The sequence below is a fragment of the Malania oleifera genome, chromosome 10, assembly GCF_029873635.1.
Source record: "Malania oleifera isolate guangnan ecotype guangnan chromosome 10, ASM2987363v1, whole genome shotgun sequence".
Taxonomy (NCBI): domain Eukaryota; kingdom Viridiplantae; phylum Streptophyta; class Magnoliopsida; order Santalales; family Ximeniaceae; genus Malania; species Malania oleifera.
Genome location: NC_080426.1, coordinates 61,827,258 through 61,842,489, shown reverse-complemented (window position 1 = coordinate 61,842,489; position 15,232 = coordinate 61,827,258). Strand labels below are relative to the sequence as shown.

Below are 15,232 nucleotides of genomic sequence, written 5' to 3'. Positions count from 1 at the left end.
TAATTGTGTTATTTATTAGATAAAAGAACTAAGTTCTTGATTGATTAAAGAATTAAACAAGCAAGTCAAAAATTAGTTAAAAAAAATAAAAGAAGTTTAAGCTATCTTAAAAGGAGTTAAAAATTTTTTTTTTGAATCCAATTCACCCCCCTCTTGGGAAGCTATACATAATTTCAACTATTAAATTTGTATTCATTATTTCATTTAAAATTATTTTAGGCTTATTCTTATTCCTTCTATTGTCCCTAGTAATAATTAACTTACTTTTTCTAAATTATAAATTATTATTTTTAGAATCATACAAATTTAATCCGTATTTTATATAATAATTAACGAATAGTTTCTTGAACATGCCAACAGCCAACAGCCAACAGGGGTTGGTGCAAGTTCCGCGAAAATCAATTACATGGAGCGCGGAAATCCTCGCAAAGTGAAACCGGCGTCGTTTAAATCCGCCAGGCAAGGCAACGACCTTTGTGAGCCTGGTAAATCCTCCAGTCAAATTTAGTCGTCCTCGATCTTCATCTTCTTTGCTTCTCTCTCTCTCTCTCTAGCTTACTCGTTGTGTGTGCGCGCGCTCACAGCTGCTCGGAGAAAGCGACTCAGATATTAATTCTCGGCAACTGTAAAAATGGAGACCAGAAGAGAGAGCAGATCCGCAAAGCGGAAGACCAAATACAATGCCGACATTTCTGGCGTTCTCCGGAAGTCCTGGTATCGCCTACGGCTGTCGGTCCGCCACCCCTCTAGGGTTCCGACGTGGGACGCCATCATCCTCACGGCGGCGAGTCCCGAGCAGGCCAACCTCTACCACTGGCAACTAGACCGCGCCAAGCGCATGGGCCGTATTGCCACTTCCACCGTCACACTCGCCGTGCCCGATCCTGACGGCCAGAGAATAGGCTCCGGCGCCGCCACTATCAGTGCCATCGCCGCGCTGGCTCGACATTTTGGGAAGCTTGGCCTCGATCTCGGTTCTCAGGTGCCTCAATTTCCATTGAACTTGTCGCAGTGTTGTCATTTTATGATTAAATGTTATAGTATGATTAAATTGGAATCTCGGTTGGGAACTTGTCGAGGAAGTTGTTGTGCTTGTCTACAATGTGAAGAAATAACCAGAGAGAAATTCTGAATTCTCATTCATAATAATTCATTACATCAGTAGATATTTATAGCTGAAAACTAATTACACGAGAACAAGCGAAAACAAAATATATAACAGAATTACAAACTGAAAATTAGTTAAGTAACAACAATATTCTTCCTAACTAATTAACTCTCCAACTATTAACTGACTATATAACTGGCTTAACACTCCCCCTCAAGATGGATGTGATTGAGTATGAACATCAATTACACCCATCTTGGGAAGCAATGAACTAAAAGAAGAATATCCAAGGGGTTTTGTGAAGATGTCTGCCAATTGATTTTGCGAAGTGACTTGCAGTGTCTTGATAATTTTAGCTTGTTATTTCTCCCGAACTATGTGGCAATCTATCACAATATGCTTTGTTCTCTCATGAAATACCGGATTAGCAGCTATATATAGTGCTGCTTGATTGTCACAAAAATCAAAACTAGCCTTGTATGCTCAATCTTTAAATCTTTAAGTAGTGAAAGCAGTCAAGTTACTTCACAGACAATAGTAGCCATGGATCTATATTCTGATTTTGCAGATGATCGAGAAACTGTCTTCTGTTTCTTGGATTTCCATGAGATTAAAGAGTTTCCTAGAAAAACATAGTAGCCTGTGACTGATCTCCTTGTCTCTATTCAACCTGCCCAATCTGAATCACAAAAAGCCTTTAAATGTATATCTGATGAAACTGAAAAGAACAATCCTTGACCAGGAGTTGCTCTGATGTACTTTAGCACTCGATATGCTGTAGTTAAGCGTGGTGGCCTTGACTTATCCGTGAACTGACTTAAAACCTGAACTGCATATGATATGTCAGGCCTTGGAATAGTTAAATACAACATTCTCCCTATTAACCTTCTATAGGCAATGGGATCTTCAAGTAAATCCCCTTCTTCTGTAGTTAATTTCATGTTTTGCTCCATAGGAAATTTGACTGCCTTAGAGCCTATATAACCTGAGTCTTTGAGAATATCCAATGTATATTTTCGTTAACAGATGGAAATACCTTGTTTAGACCTTGCTACCTCTATCCCCAAGAAGTACTTCAATTCTCCTAGATCTTTAATTTTAAACTTCTCATGTAGAAAATGTGTTAGACTCTAAATTCTTGTAAATCATTCCCTGCAAGAATAACATCATCTACATATACTAGGAGAGTAGTATATGATTCACCAGTATCCTTAGTGAAGAGTGAATAATTTGCAAGTGATTGTTTGTAACCAAATTCTGTCAAAGAAGTAGATAATTTTGAGTACCATTGTCGTGATGCTTGCTTAAGCCCATAAAGTGACTTGTTGAGATTGCATACAATGTTCTCCCCCTTGCTAGCAAATGCAGGAGGCACACGCATATAGATTTCCTCATCAAGATCTCTATGAAGGAAGGCATTATTGACATCTAACTGATGAAGGTGCCAACCTTTGATAGCAGCAATGGATAAAATGCATCTAACACTGACCAGTTTAACAATAAGGCTGAAAGTCTCTGTGTAATCCAAGCCTGCTTGCTGTGTAAAACCTTTGGCCACAAGTTGTGCTTTGGCCCTTTCAATAGTACCATCATATTTGAACTTAATCTTGTAAACCCATTTATTATCAATGGCAACTTTCCCAGGAGGTAATTCAGTCAAGATCCAGGTATGATTGTCTTCTAAAGCCTTGATTTCAGCAGCCATAGCTCTTCTCCATTCAGGATGTAGAGATGCCTCCTTATAAGATTTTGGTTCAACATGGTTGGTGACTGAGGACACAAAAGCTTGATGAGCAAGGGAAAGATTGGAAATGGATGTGTAAGGAGAAATGTCATGAGGGCAGCTTGGAACTGCAATAGTGGCTGAACTAGACTGAGTTGTCAAAGAAGGCAGAGAGCATTGATAATTCAGGAGGTAAGGAGGAGGACGAATCTGTCTTGAAGTCCTTCTCAAAGGAACAGAAGGAATGGAGGTATTAGAAACATTCAGGGAATCAATAGAAACATTAATTGTGTCTGTTGTGATACTTGGACTATGGGAAGGTAATTCAGAAGTGAATGGTTCTGAATATCAGAAGAATTTTCCTAGTTTGGCAAAATTGGATAAGGAATATTAGAAGAATGATTTGTGAAAATTTCTGAAAAGGGAAAACATGTTCATGAAACACAACATCACGGGATATGAATATCTTTTGAGTGTGTGGATCATATAGTTTATAGCCTTTTACAGAATGAGGATAGCCTACAAATATGCAAGACTTTGCTCTAGGATCAAATTTGGTTCGACCATGTGAAATAGTAGAGGCAAAACAAAGACAACCAAAAACTCTAAGATGAAAATAGCTAGGAAGTTTATGAAACAACATTTCAAAAGGAGATTTACCATTGAGAATTGGAGTGGGCAACCTGTTAATGAGATAAACTGCAGTTAGAACACACTCACCCCGTAAATGAAGAGGTAAGTTGGAATGAAATCTAAGAGATCTAGCCACAGCAAGAATATGTTGATGCTTTCGTTCAACAACACCATTCTGCTGTGGTGTAGAAACACATGAGTTTTGGTGGATAATGCCTTTGGAAATAAAAAAAATCAGGCATGTGAAATTCGGCACCATTATCAGTACGAATGGTTTGTATAGTAATATGAAACTGGGTTTCAACAAAAGAAACAAAAGATTGCACATAATATCTCGCTTGTGCCTTAGATTGCATTTGGTATAGCCAAGTGCATTGGGTATGATCATCTACAATGGTCAGAAAATGCTTTGCACCATCAATTGATTTAATAGAAAAAGGACCCCAAATATCACAATGTACAAGTTGAAAAGCTATTGAAGATTTATTATTGCTGTTTGGGAAAGGCAACCTTTGCTGTTTAGCAAGAGGACATATATTACAATGACTAGAATGAGTCTCTTTTATTTTAGGAATAGATTTATGCAACAGATCTAGTCTAGATTTGGAGGGATGTCCTAATCTATAATGCCAAACTTCAAAATCAGAATTATTGACAGACAATGAAACAGGTATAGGAATTAGCTTATTGGAAATTATATTAGAGACTGACATAGCTGAATGCTTATTGAGGAGATGATATAAACCTGCCCTCTCTTCACCCAATCCAATTTGTTAGTTTTGGTGTATTCCCAAGAGGGAGGGGGGGTAAATTGGAATTTAAAATTTATTCCTAGGTTTAGCTAGTTCAACAGCAGTACATCACAACCTAGGGTCTGTCTATGTAATTCCAAATGCGCAGATAAATATAACGTGCAGAAATTAAAATCATGCGCAACATTCTCCAACTATAACATACCTGTGCAGGAACGTAAATTGCAGAAAGATAAACGGTGCATACAAGATATGTTATCGGGATTCGGCCAACCCTACGTCCCCGCCTCTAGCTCGCAAGCCGGAGGATTCCGCTAAAGGCTCACTTAACGGGTGGAGCGACACCGATTACAGTCAGGTCAATTAATACAGGGTTGACCTCAACCTTTACAAACTCTCCTTGCGGGGCGGAGAAGGCCCTAGGTCAAATTTAGAGGGCTGACCCCAACCTGATCTTTCCGGACTAGATCAAACCCCCTCAGGCCATGCCTGGAAATGCAACAGTATTTATCACAATCAATTGGTACAATGATTATGCTTTCATGTAAAGCAGATATATACCTAAATACGCGCAGTATACTCAATCAACCACACATCAACAATATAGGTAAATGTAAGCTCAGTGATGTGTATTTTTGTAAGCTACACTCAACAAGATATGATCGTTAATATGCTTAAGAGTTTTCTAATCAAGCTTTTTTTTTGAAACAATATATATCAAATCTCAATAATAATCAGGGTTTCAAAGATGCTGCAAATACTCAGAACAATTCAAAAATTATTTTCTTCAATGAAATATACTCAAGAGTTGTTTGAAAGAATAATATAGCTTGTAAAAAAATATTTTTGCACAACAAAATCAAAGCTATGATACACTTGCAATGACAATGCAAATATTCTAAGCTTGCTAGTTTATCCTAACACAAGATTTATAATATTGAAATCTGTGGGATAAAACTAAGCCAAACTCCCCAAAAATAATATGACAATCAACCAATTAAATGGGAGTATTAACATTGTGTAATAAACACAAAACCACTCAATAAACTCTCACAATATTACTATGTATCAAAGGAATAAATATTTGAGAGTATTTTCAGCAAAATGGGATTTTGAGATAGAGAGGATTTTTGCTAATTATTTTGCCTAATCACACCTTAATTTTGCAAATGAGCCCCTATATATAGAGAATGACAAAATTATGACCGTTGGGGGACACACAGGGTATTCTTAAATTTATTTAAAAAGGTTTAGCAAAATTAACCCTATTTACTTAATTTTAACCTCAGTAGAAAATAATTTTACCCGCGAGATTCAGGTGGCTAAATCGAGGTTCGGTCGCCCAAATAGACTCATCTTGAAATCACATTTTAAATAATTCGGTCACCCGTGTATAGGTTTGGTAGCCCAAACACAAGTCAATAGCATTTTTCCGCGTGGTTCCGGTGCCCGGTGATAAGTTTGGTAGCCCGAACTCACAAGTTCGGTCGTCCGAGGTCATTTTGAACTATACAGTTCGGTCGCCCAGGTTGGTAAAAAGCACTTTGATATGAGTTCAGTCGCCCGAGGGAGATAGGGTCAATACAGGTTCGGTCGCCCGAAGCCTGGTCAAATTGCTGACTTGCCAGCAGTTCGGGCGCCCGAGGAGTTTTGAACTCCTGAGGTTTGGTCGCCCGACCTCTCACATATTTTTGCAATTTTGCCCAATTTTACTTCAATTAATTCCCCAGATAAAATATGTGATTGTGGGGACAATGTGCACTAAGTGTAGGGACCTAGGGTCTTTTCAAGTACGCCCAAAAAGACCTTCGGTCGACCGAAGGATGCCCTAAGGTCATTCGGTCTCTATGGTCAGTCTATGGCATTTTTGAGAGCTTACAAATCCTACATGCATGACATGCAGAGATTATTACAGATCGATATAAATTATTACAGACCCAAATAATATAAATTACAACAGTAAGTCTTCAGGGTCTTTAGTCTTCAAGTCTTCTCATGTGCGAGCATATGATCTGATAATATAAACTTGCACACAAACTTGATAGACATTAAATACCAGAGTATTTGTCATTATCAAAACCGGGTGTGACCTATAAGGTCAACACAACCATCCTCCATGTTTGCAGGTCTTGTATAAAGCAAAATTTGCCATGAAAAATAAGGCAACAGGAAATAGATTTTAGAAGTTTGCTGGCTGAAATTAAATTGTAGGCAAAAGAAGGAACAACAAGAACATCAGTGAGCAGCGAGGTAGGTATTATACGAATTGTTCCAATGTGTGTGACTGGAACAAGAGCACTGGTAGGTAATTTCATAGATGTATTAATGGAAGTTGTTATGGTGGTGAGAGAGTTGATAGAATTTACCATATGATCAGTGGCCCCAGTGTCAATGATCCAAGTGAGACCATTTTGTGTTCGGCCTCAAGTACAAACAGTAGATGAGCAAGAAGAAATACCTGTCATTGTGGAGAAAAGATGATCTGCAGAGAAAGGATTTGTACTTTGAAGAAAAGGTCCAATCACTTTAGCAACCGAAGGTTGTGGCTGCATTTCAGGTAAGGGATGCATGATTGCCATGATCTGTTTGAGTTGTTCCTGAGTGAATGGAAGCTGCTGCACTTCACCAGATTGCTCAGTATTGGTTACCAAGTTTACCTAATTTGCTGAAGAAACATTGTGCTTGGATCTTGACTTGTACCCTGGAGGATATCCATGTAGCTTGTAACATTTTTCAGCTGTGTCCTAGAAGTCCACAATGAGAACACAAAGGTCTCTCTTTCTTGCCAAAATTTTGTCTGTATCCTTGATTTCCTGTAGCTTTTCCCAGCATAGTTGTTGGTTCAGTAATTATCACTGAACTAATCTCCCTTTGCCTCACCTCTTGTACAAGCAATGCAAATTCCTTGTTTATGGGAGGTAAGGGATTGCTAAGAAGGATTTGGCTTTTAATGTGACTATATGACTCATTCAAACCCATTAAAAACGTCATTACATAATCTTGATTCTGATAATCAGCCAAGACCTTCAAAGAAGCAGGGGATGTTTCGGGAATAGGCCTATAGCTCATCAGTTCATCCCATAAGGACTTAAATTGTGTGAAATAATCAACAATATTCATCTGACCTTGTGCCAGATTAGAAATAGATAGCTGTAATCGAAAAATCCTAGGTCCATTGGTCAAAGAGAATTGATCTTCAAGTTCAGTCCATATATCCCTTGCTGATTTGATGAACATCACAATGGAATAAACATCATCAGACAATGAATTGAGGATCCATGACTTCACAGTGTCATTGCCTCGTTTCCAGGTGGCATAATTCGTATCAGTAGGTAAAGGAGCTACTACCACAGTTCCATCAATAAACCCTAGCTTGTTCTTGGCACTCAGTGCCATCGTAACACACATGCTCCATGTCTGATAGTTGTCTCGAGTAAGAACCTTATTAACAAGATGTAGATTTGGACCATCGCTGCCCTGGAAGTAATAAGAATTTGAGCTTGGATCAACAGTAGAATTGACAGGAGAACAAGAAGTGTCTGTAGAGGATGCAGACGAAGCCATGAGAGGAGAATTTCTCTAATCTTGTTCTGATACCATGTGAAGAAATAACTAGAGAGAAATTCTGAATTCTCATTCATAATAATTCATTACATCAGTAGATATTTATAGCTGAAAACTAATTACACGAGAACAAGCAAAGACAAAATATATAACAGAATTACAAACTGAAAATTAGTTATGTAACAACAATATTCTTCCTAACTAATTAACTCTCCAACTATTCACTGACTATATAACTGGCTTAACATACAAAGTTGAGGTACGCAAAGCATATGCAGAAGATGGTGTTGAAGATGCAAGATTCTGTAAATGAAGCTACTGTAAATCCAGACATAAAAATAAACTACAAATAGTATTTGGGACCATAGATTTCGGGCCATGGACTATGAATTTGAAGGAAACTCAATGCAATTTTATACTATATTTTGTCCCAATCCACACAAATACAAATCCAAGGCCGCAATGCCATTCTCCCAAAAGCAGGGTATAGAGGCTTAGGGCGTGTTTGTTTTCAATTGAGTAGGCTAGCGTGTCTCTTAATTCTGAACTGATTCGGTGGACTGAAGATGTTTGACTGCACATCTTAATATCCCCTTAATGTCTTTGAATTGCCGAGCTCTTATCATCTTGATTCTCCTACTATTCATTCAGAGATCAGTTGGCAATTATAGAACTTGTTTCAGTGATTGACACTTGACATTTAATTTTAGAAAAAGATCCTATAAACACAAATTTCATGTTGAAAGATACAAGAATATTAAGTGACAAATTGGTTATTGATTTTGATAATGGAACCACAGTATGAAAATTTCTTTACAGAAGAGTATCCACTAACTGAATGATTTGATCTCAAACAAACTGACAATATATGCTTTGGTTGGTAAATATCAAAGTAGTTTGTAACTCTGGAACAACATGAAGTTCGACAGTCTATATTAATGTTTATCTTAATTTATATTTTTAATTAATATTCATTTTAATTAAAATTTTAAAAATTTACTAATTTACAAAATAATTAATTTTTAATTAAAATTTTAGGAATAATATCTTTAATTAGCACTTCAATACTTTCGAAGTAATGAAATAATTAATATTTTTTTTAATTTAACATTTTTAATTCACAGTTTCAATATCTTCGAATAGTAGCTAGTTATAAGTAGGCAGACGCAATCTTTGATTACTTATCAAAAAGAACTTATTTTTGCTCCAAAAAAGTAGTTTTGAAAAAGTGCTTTTTGCAGTAAGTACTTATTTGGATGCATGCGAAGCCAGACAAGAAGTACTTTTTTGCACAAGTACTTATTTTAAATAATTTTTTATGCAATAAGAATTTACTTTTAAGAGGTACCAAATAGGGCTTAATGAACAAGAACTTTTAATGACACATAGTACATTTTAGTTGGTCTATTGTGTGCTTTCTTCGACCCATTTAATTTGACTTGCCTTTTATTGGCTTACATTTTCCCCTCCTTCATACTCTTTAGTTATCTTCCTGCATTTGGTTCTAGGCATCTCATACCTAAGAATGCTATACCTCTGAAAAGGATGCCATTCTAGTAGGAATTCAAGATTACCAAATAAATATGTGAGTTGTACATTTTCATGTTTTGTGGGAATTTTTGCTTTTTTGATATCCTAGTTGCCTGCAACATAGGATTCCCACAATAAACTAAACATGGGTATCTGGGATTCTCAAACCTCTAGTTGCTGATTTTAGTGGAATTGCTAGCTATTGTTGAGCTTACTGTTTGATGGTATGGTACTTTGTACATTTTTTATGTGGGTCTTGGAAACACTGATTTTGTTAAATTCATGTGAATTATTAATGTGGGTATGGATCATTGGTGCTTTGTACTTTTCCGATGTGGGTCTTGGAAACTCTGATTTTGTTAAACTCATGTGAATTATTGACTGTTCTTGCTTTGCTATCTTACATTTTCACTTTGTTAGTGGGGTTAGTAGGAAGGAAAAAGAAGGAAAAGATGACTTGACATTTTTTTTCATTCAGAGGGTGAAAAAAAAAGAAAAAAAAAAGAAAGGGAAGAAAGCATTGAAAATGGACCATTCCATTCCTTTCATAGTCAATTCTATGAAAGAGGGAGGAAAATGAATGGAAAGAGACTTGCTTAGTAAATTGAGGGATGATTAATTATTTCCTTCCATTTTTGCTGGCTTGATGTGTTGGCCAAACAAAAAGAGGAAAAAAGAAAGCTCCTTTCTTTTTGTAGCCATTGTAATATAAACATGTATATCCTTTATTTTGTTTTCCACACCCCTTCCCTGGACCCTGCACGTGCGGGAGCTTTGTGCACTGGGATGCCTTTTTTTTTTTTAACCAACCAAATAGGTGATGAGATGACTACATTCTAAAAATCCATTAAGTGCACCCCTTTGATCAATGGATACAAGATAGATGTTTCTAGAAGCATGAAAAACAATAATTGATGCCTTCACGTTATACAATCCTTTGTATCCAAAAGCAAGAAAACAGGGTCTAATGTGGCTTTGTGACACAATCCTGTCGTTTTTTTGTTTTTGAAATCATTTTGGGCCAACAGCTTCTTAAGTGGGGACTAAAAGGCAGTATCTTTGTGTATGCATGCATTTTTTTGGGGCATATTAAATCAGTTAAAAGAGGGCAAGCCTTGATTCAATCGTAAGGGAGGTTCATCCTAACAGTCTGCGCAGCATGGAGGTAAGATTTAGCACATCTTGCTAGCTCCAGACCCCTGATGGCATGGGAGCTTTTGTGCTGGATGTTACCCTTTTACACTAGATCAGTTAAATCCTTTATAAATATTCCCTGAATTTTTATCAATTTTATTTGTGCTGTGCAATATTATTTATGAATCTGTTGCTGTTGGTGACCTCTTCTATTTTCTGGTTTTGATAGGATATTCATGATAATCAAGTGGCAGATGCGAGGCTCAGCAATGAAGTTTCTTTGCCACCAATAGCTGAGTTCATAGCCAAAAGGCATATACTATTGCTTCATGCTGGAGGTGACTCTAAAAGGGTACCATGGGCAAATCCTATGGGGAAAATTTTCTTGCCACTTCCCTATTTGGCAGCTGATGATCCTGATGGGCCAGTTCCGTTGCTGTTTGACCATATACTTGCAATTTCTTCTTGTGCAAGGCAAGCTTTTAAAAATGAAGGTTACTTGCCCATCTGTTAGACTATTATATTTAACTGAAGTTTGACTCTCATTTATGCCTTCTCTTTTCACTGAAAGGAAATCAATAAATCATAATTATGAGATTTCCTTTCATTTATTTTATTTTATTTTATTTATTTATTTATTTATTTTTTGTGAATCATTTCATTTTCAAATACCAAACTGATGCACAGTGGTGGCACTGGATCCTTTCTAGGCCCTGTTTTCATTTTTCTGGAAATTATACTGTATATGGACAATGACCATCTTTCATGGAAGCTGTGTAGTCTGCTTAATTCTCATGGAGAGGAAGACAATGCTCATTTCCTGATTTCTATTGAATTAGGACAAGAAGCAAGACCTTGGAAAGATCCTTGCTGGAGAATAATAGTAAGAAGAGCAGGGTTAAGGAATTGTTGGGTTTAATTAGTAGTTTATTTTGTATTTAGTTTAAGTAGTATAGTGTTATGTGTATTTTGGGGGCTTGTTTGTAATATTTGTATAAAGTATGAGTTTGTTTGTGATGCAATGTAGTTTTAGGGGTCTGTGTGTAATTTCATGTGTTTTTCACACACTATTACAAGAAAGCCTCTAAACACATGAAATTACACAGATCCCTAAAACTACATTGCATGACAAACAAACTCATACTTTACACAAATATTACAAACAAGCCCCCAAAATACACATAATAACATACTACTTAAACTAAATACATAATAAACTAGTAATTAAACCCAACAATTCCTTAACCCTACTCTTCTTAATTATTCTCTAGCAAGGGTCTTCTGAAGGTCTTACTTCTTGTCCCACATCATCTATGATCAAAATATTTGTGTTGTGTGATATGCAATTGAATCTGGTGAGATCAGTTGCTGCCCTGGTAGTAATACAATAAGAATTAAGGCTCATTATGGGCTTGAACACCTGTCACCTTCATGTTTTTTCTAATTTCTAACATCAAATCACTGCATTTTTCTATGCCCCAAAACTAAACCCCTTTAATCCCCCCACCTCTATACTGGTTGGCAGGAGAGAAAATATTGAAATCTGTATATTATAGCCATAATCCAAGTTTATATGTGTAGCTGGGGATGTTAAATTACCACTTGCATGGTTGTGGGACAAATTTATATATATATACATATATAAACAAAGAATTTTATTAGAGAGGGCAGAACGAATGACACCCATGATGGAAATAAGATAATTTAAGAAATCGACGTAAATCCGTGCAATAAGAATTGAACCTAGGACATCTTGACAACCATGGTTTTGATACTATGTTAAGTCACCACTTGGCCTTAATGCTTGTGCTGTGAGGTTGTGGCAAAAATGCAGTTTAAACCTCAACATGGGAGAATTGACAAAATCTATACTAGTTATACTGCATGATATTCAAATTCCTTTTGCCACCTGTTGCTTTAATGGTTTTGTTAATCAAATTTCATATAAATAATTTTATTTTTGGTCAATGATTATTTATTTCATTCTTTTGAGAAGTTGCTGATCATATCCTGGGCTCTTGTTCAGTGTTGCAGAAGTCATCTTTGCAACACCATAAATATTGAATTACAGAAATTTTCAATCTCAATCTTTGCAGGTGGGTTGTTCATTATGACTGGGGATGTTCTTCCATGTTTTGATGCTTCCACTATGGTTCTTCCTGAGGATACAGCCTGCATCATCACTGTTCCTATCACCCTTGACATTGCTTCTAACCATGGTGTTATTGTAGCATCCAAAACTGGGACCCTAGATAAAACTTGTTCTGTCAGCTTAGTTGAGAATCTTCTACAGAAACCTAGTGTAGAGGAGCTTGTTAACAACAAGGCAATTCTAGACAATGGTCGAACATTGCTTGATACAGGAATTATAGCAGTTAGAGGTCAAGCATGGTTAGAGCTTGTTGAGCTGTCATGTTCCAGCCAACCAATGATTGTAGAGCTTTTGAGGAGCAAAAAAGAGGCAAGCCGTACATCTAACTGCCCTTATGCTTATCTTCCAAGATTAGTTCATTGCTTGCAGGATGCTTATGTATGTTTGGGGCCTAAATGCCTAATAATGATGAGCAATTCACTGTGCAAAAGTAGGTCAGAAACATCAACTCATTCTTAGCATGCTCAATTTACAACCCTGGTCGGTTTGCCCAAACAAGGAGAAAATGCCCCGGAACACAAATTTTTGTTGTTTCATGTTGTTAAATATACTCTCTTGTTTATGCAGTTACTTTAAAATGGGTTGAAAACAGTTCTACATGTTGACACCTCCCAGAGTGCTTCTATTAGAGTCTTCTTGATTTATCACTTGTTTTTCTTATCATGCTCTTATATCTGTTCTAGCTTCTGCAGTTGCACCTCTGAAAACTGACCTAGGAGGTGTTTAATTCTATAACCTGAACATTAGAGGAACATCTGCAAGCGTTAGGATATCACCTTTTTTGACTGGGACAGCCTAGATTTTCCTGCATTACCTTTTTTGACTGGGACAGCCTAGATTTTCCTGCATCACATTTACAGAAGTTGAATACAGTATCAGATTTGTTATTTAGATTATATAAATTTGTCATGATCTTGTTCCTTCGAGCACAAATCTCAATAAAGGCCTCATCCTGACTACCCAAAATCTTTGAATGCCAAGCTGTTCTATGATTCTATCTGGGACTGTATTCTAGTCCTCTTGTTTCTTTCCTTACAACCTTGTGGTTCATTGTAGATTACCTAATAATTTTTGCCATCTTTTCTACTTACCTACCTAAGTTTTCATGAGCTTTCATTTCTGTACTTTTTTTTATTTTATTTCTTATCTAGCTTCTTAGTTCTTATCCATCTCTATGCTGTCACTGCATGGACTTATTGCACAACCTACAGAGCCATTCACCATGTTTGTGTTTGCCTCCTCATATCTCATGAGAAACATTTCTACGCTTCTCCAATTCATTTGTTGCATCATATAATTAGATTATTGCTTTTTTTGATATCCCTGCTGCTTTTGATGGTCGTCCAAGAAAAACAGTAACAATAATTTTTGGGTATATCTATACTATCAATTTTGACTCTACTGCCATTTAATTCCATTGCTATTAGACTTTATTCATAATATCCTTCTTATCCCAAACCTTTTTGATTTTAAAGCATGTCTTCATATTTTTATGTTAAGGTCAGTGTCGCAACGTCTTGGAGAAGGGTCCGAAATGGCGAGGAATAATAATATTATTAGTTGGATGGAGTCACCACTAACTTGTTATTTACGTAGATGCGGTTAGTTCACCCAATTACTACTTGTTGATTGGTCTCTAGACTAATCTTAGGCCAAGAAACTAGTAGTCTCAGTTTACATTTACTAGAGTTGGGATTGGGAGTTTAGTTATGCGAGGGGAAGGTACTAGCACCCCTTACACACCCGTTCTACGAAGAGTACCTAATTAATTATGAATTATCCCTAAACTGAATTTAATGGTTTTAATTAACTCCTTAAAAAAATAAATAAATAATTAAAATAAAAAAAGGAAATATAAAATAAGGTACAATTTATGAATGTCTAATAAGAGATCTAAAGGAGGGGATCTTGTTAGATAAACCCCCCTCAAAACTAATATTGGTGAGGTCTGAAATACCTCTTTACTCTTTGTTTAATCATTGGGACGCACACACACAAATATAAAATATATACAAATAATAAATTTATCAAATTTGATCAAGAAGAGTTCTTAAAACATTCCTAGATTTTTCCAAATTTTTTTAGAATTTTCTAAAAATTTTCCAATATTTTTCTAAAATTTTCTATGATTTTTAAAGATTTTTTTCTTCATTTTTGGTATTTTTATTTTCCCATTTTTTTGTTATCCGAGTCAAAATAACTCAAATAATTTTTATTTATTTTTTTTTATTTTTAAAAATATTTTTCCCTATTTTTTCTGATTTTCACTAATTTTAAAAAATTGAAAATCAATAAAAGATCAATTTTTAAAAATTAAACTGAATCGGTGGTTCAAAAGTCAAACCGGTTCAATTGGTCTAAATCGAGTCTAACCTGGTTGGGATAAGTGGGCCACGTGTCCGCTTGCAGTGGAGACACATGACTTTATTTTGTTTTATTTTATTTTTTTTGAGTTTACTGTAACAAGGTGACGTCAGCAACTCCCATGTAGTGATTTTTTATTTTTATTTTTTTCATTTTTTTTTTTGAATTTTCTATAGTAAGGTAACGTCAGCATGACGTCACCTGCCACGTGGTGATTTACGTTACCCGCCACGTGGCAATTTTTAGTTGGCTGTGAAAGTTTCACGAATACC

At 36.1% G+C, this 15,232-nt stretch overlaps 1 protein-coding gene across 2 annotated transcripts in view; it reads left to right on the top strand.

Moving 5' to 3' along the window:
• Positions 1-350: 350 nt before the first annotated feature.
• The window catches only part of LOC131166894 (bifunctional fucokinase/fucose pyrophosphorylase), a 30,137-nt gene continuing 15,255 nt past the window's right edge, over positions 351-15,232 (top strand). Inside the window, exons 1-4 of one of the 2 annotated variants that reach the window (XM_058125517.1) lie at positions 353-485; positions 585-982; positions 10,674-10,938; positions 12,541-12,905. In XM_058125517.1, coding sequence (XP_057981500.1) covers positions 632-982; positions 10,674-10,938; positions 12,541-12,905 — 981 coding nt within the window. In that variant the 5' untranslated portion in view covers positions 353-485; positions 585-631. Of the gene's footprint in view, positions 983-10,673; positions 10,939-12,540; positions 12,906-15,232 lie in introns of both variants that reach the window. The other variant, XM_058125518.1, reaches the window with a different exon arrangement.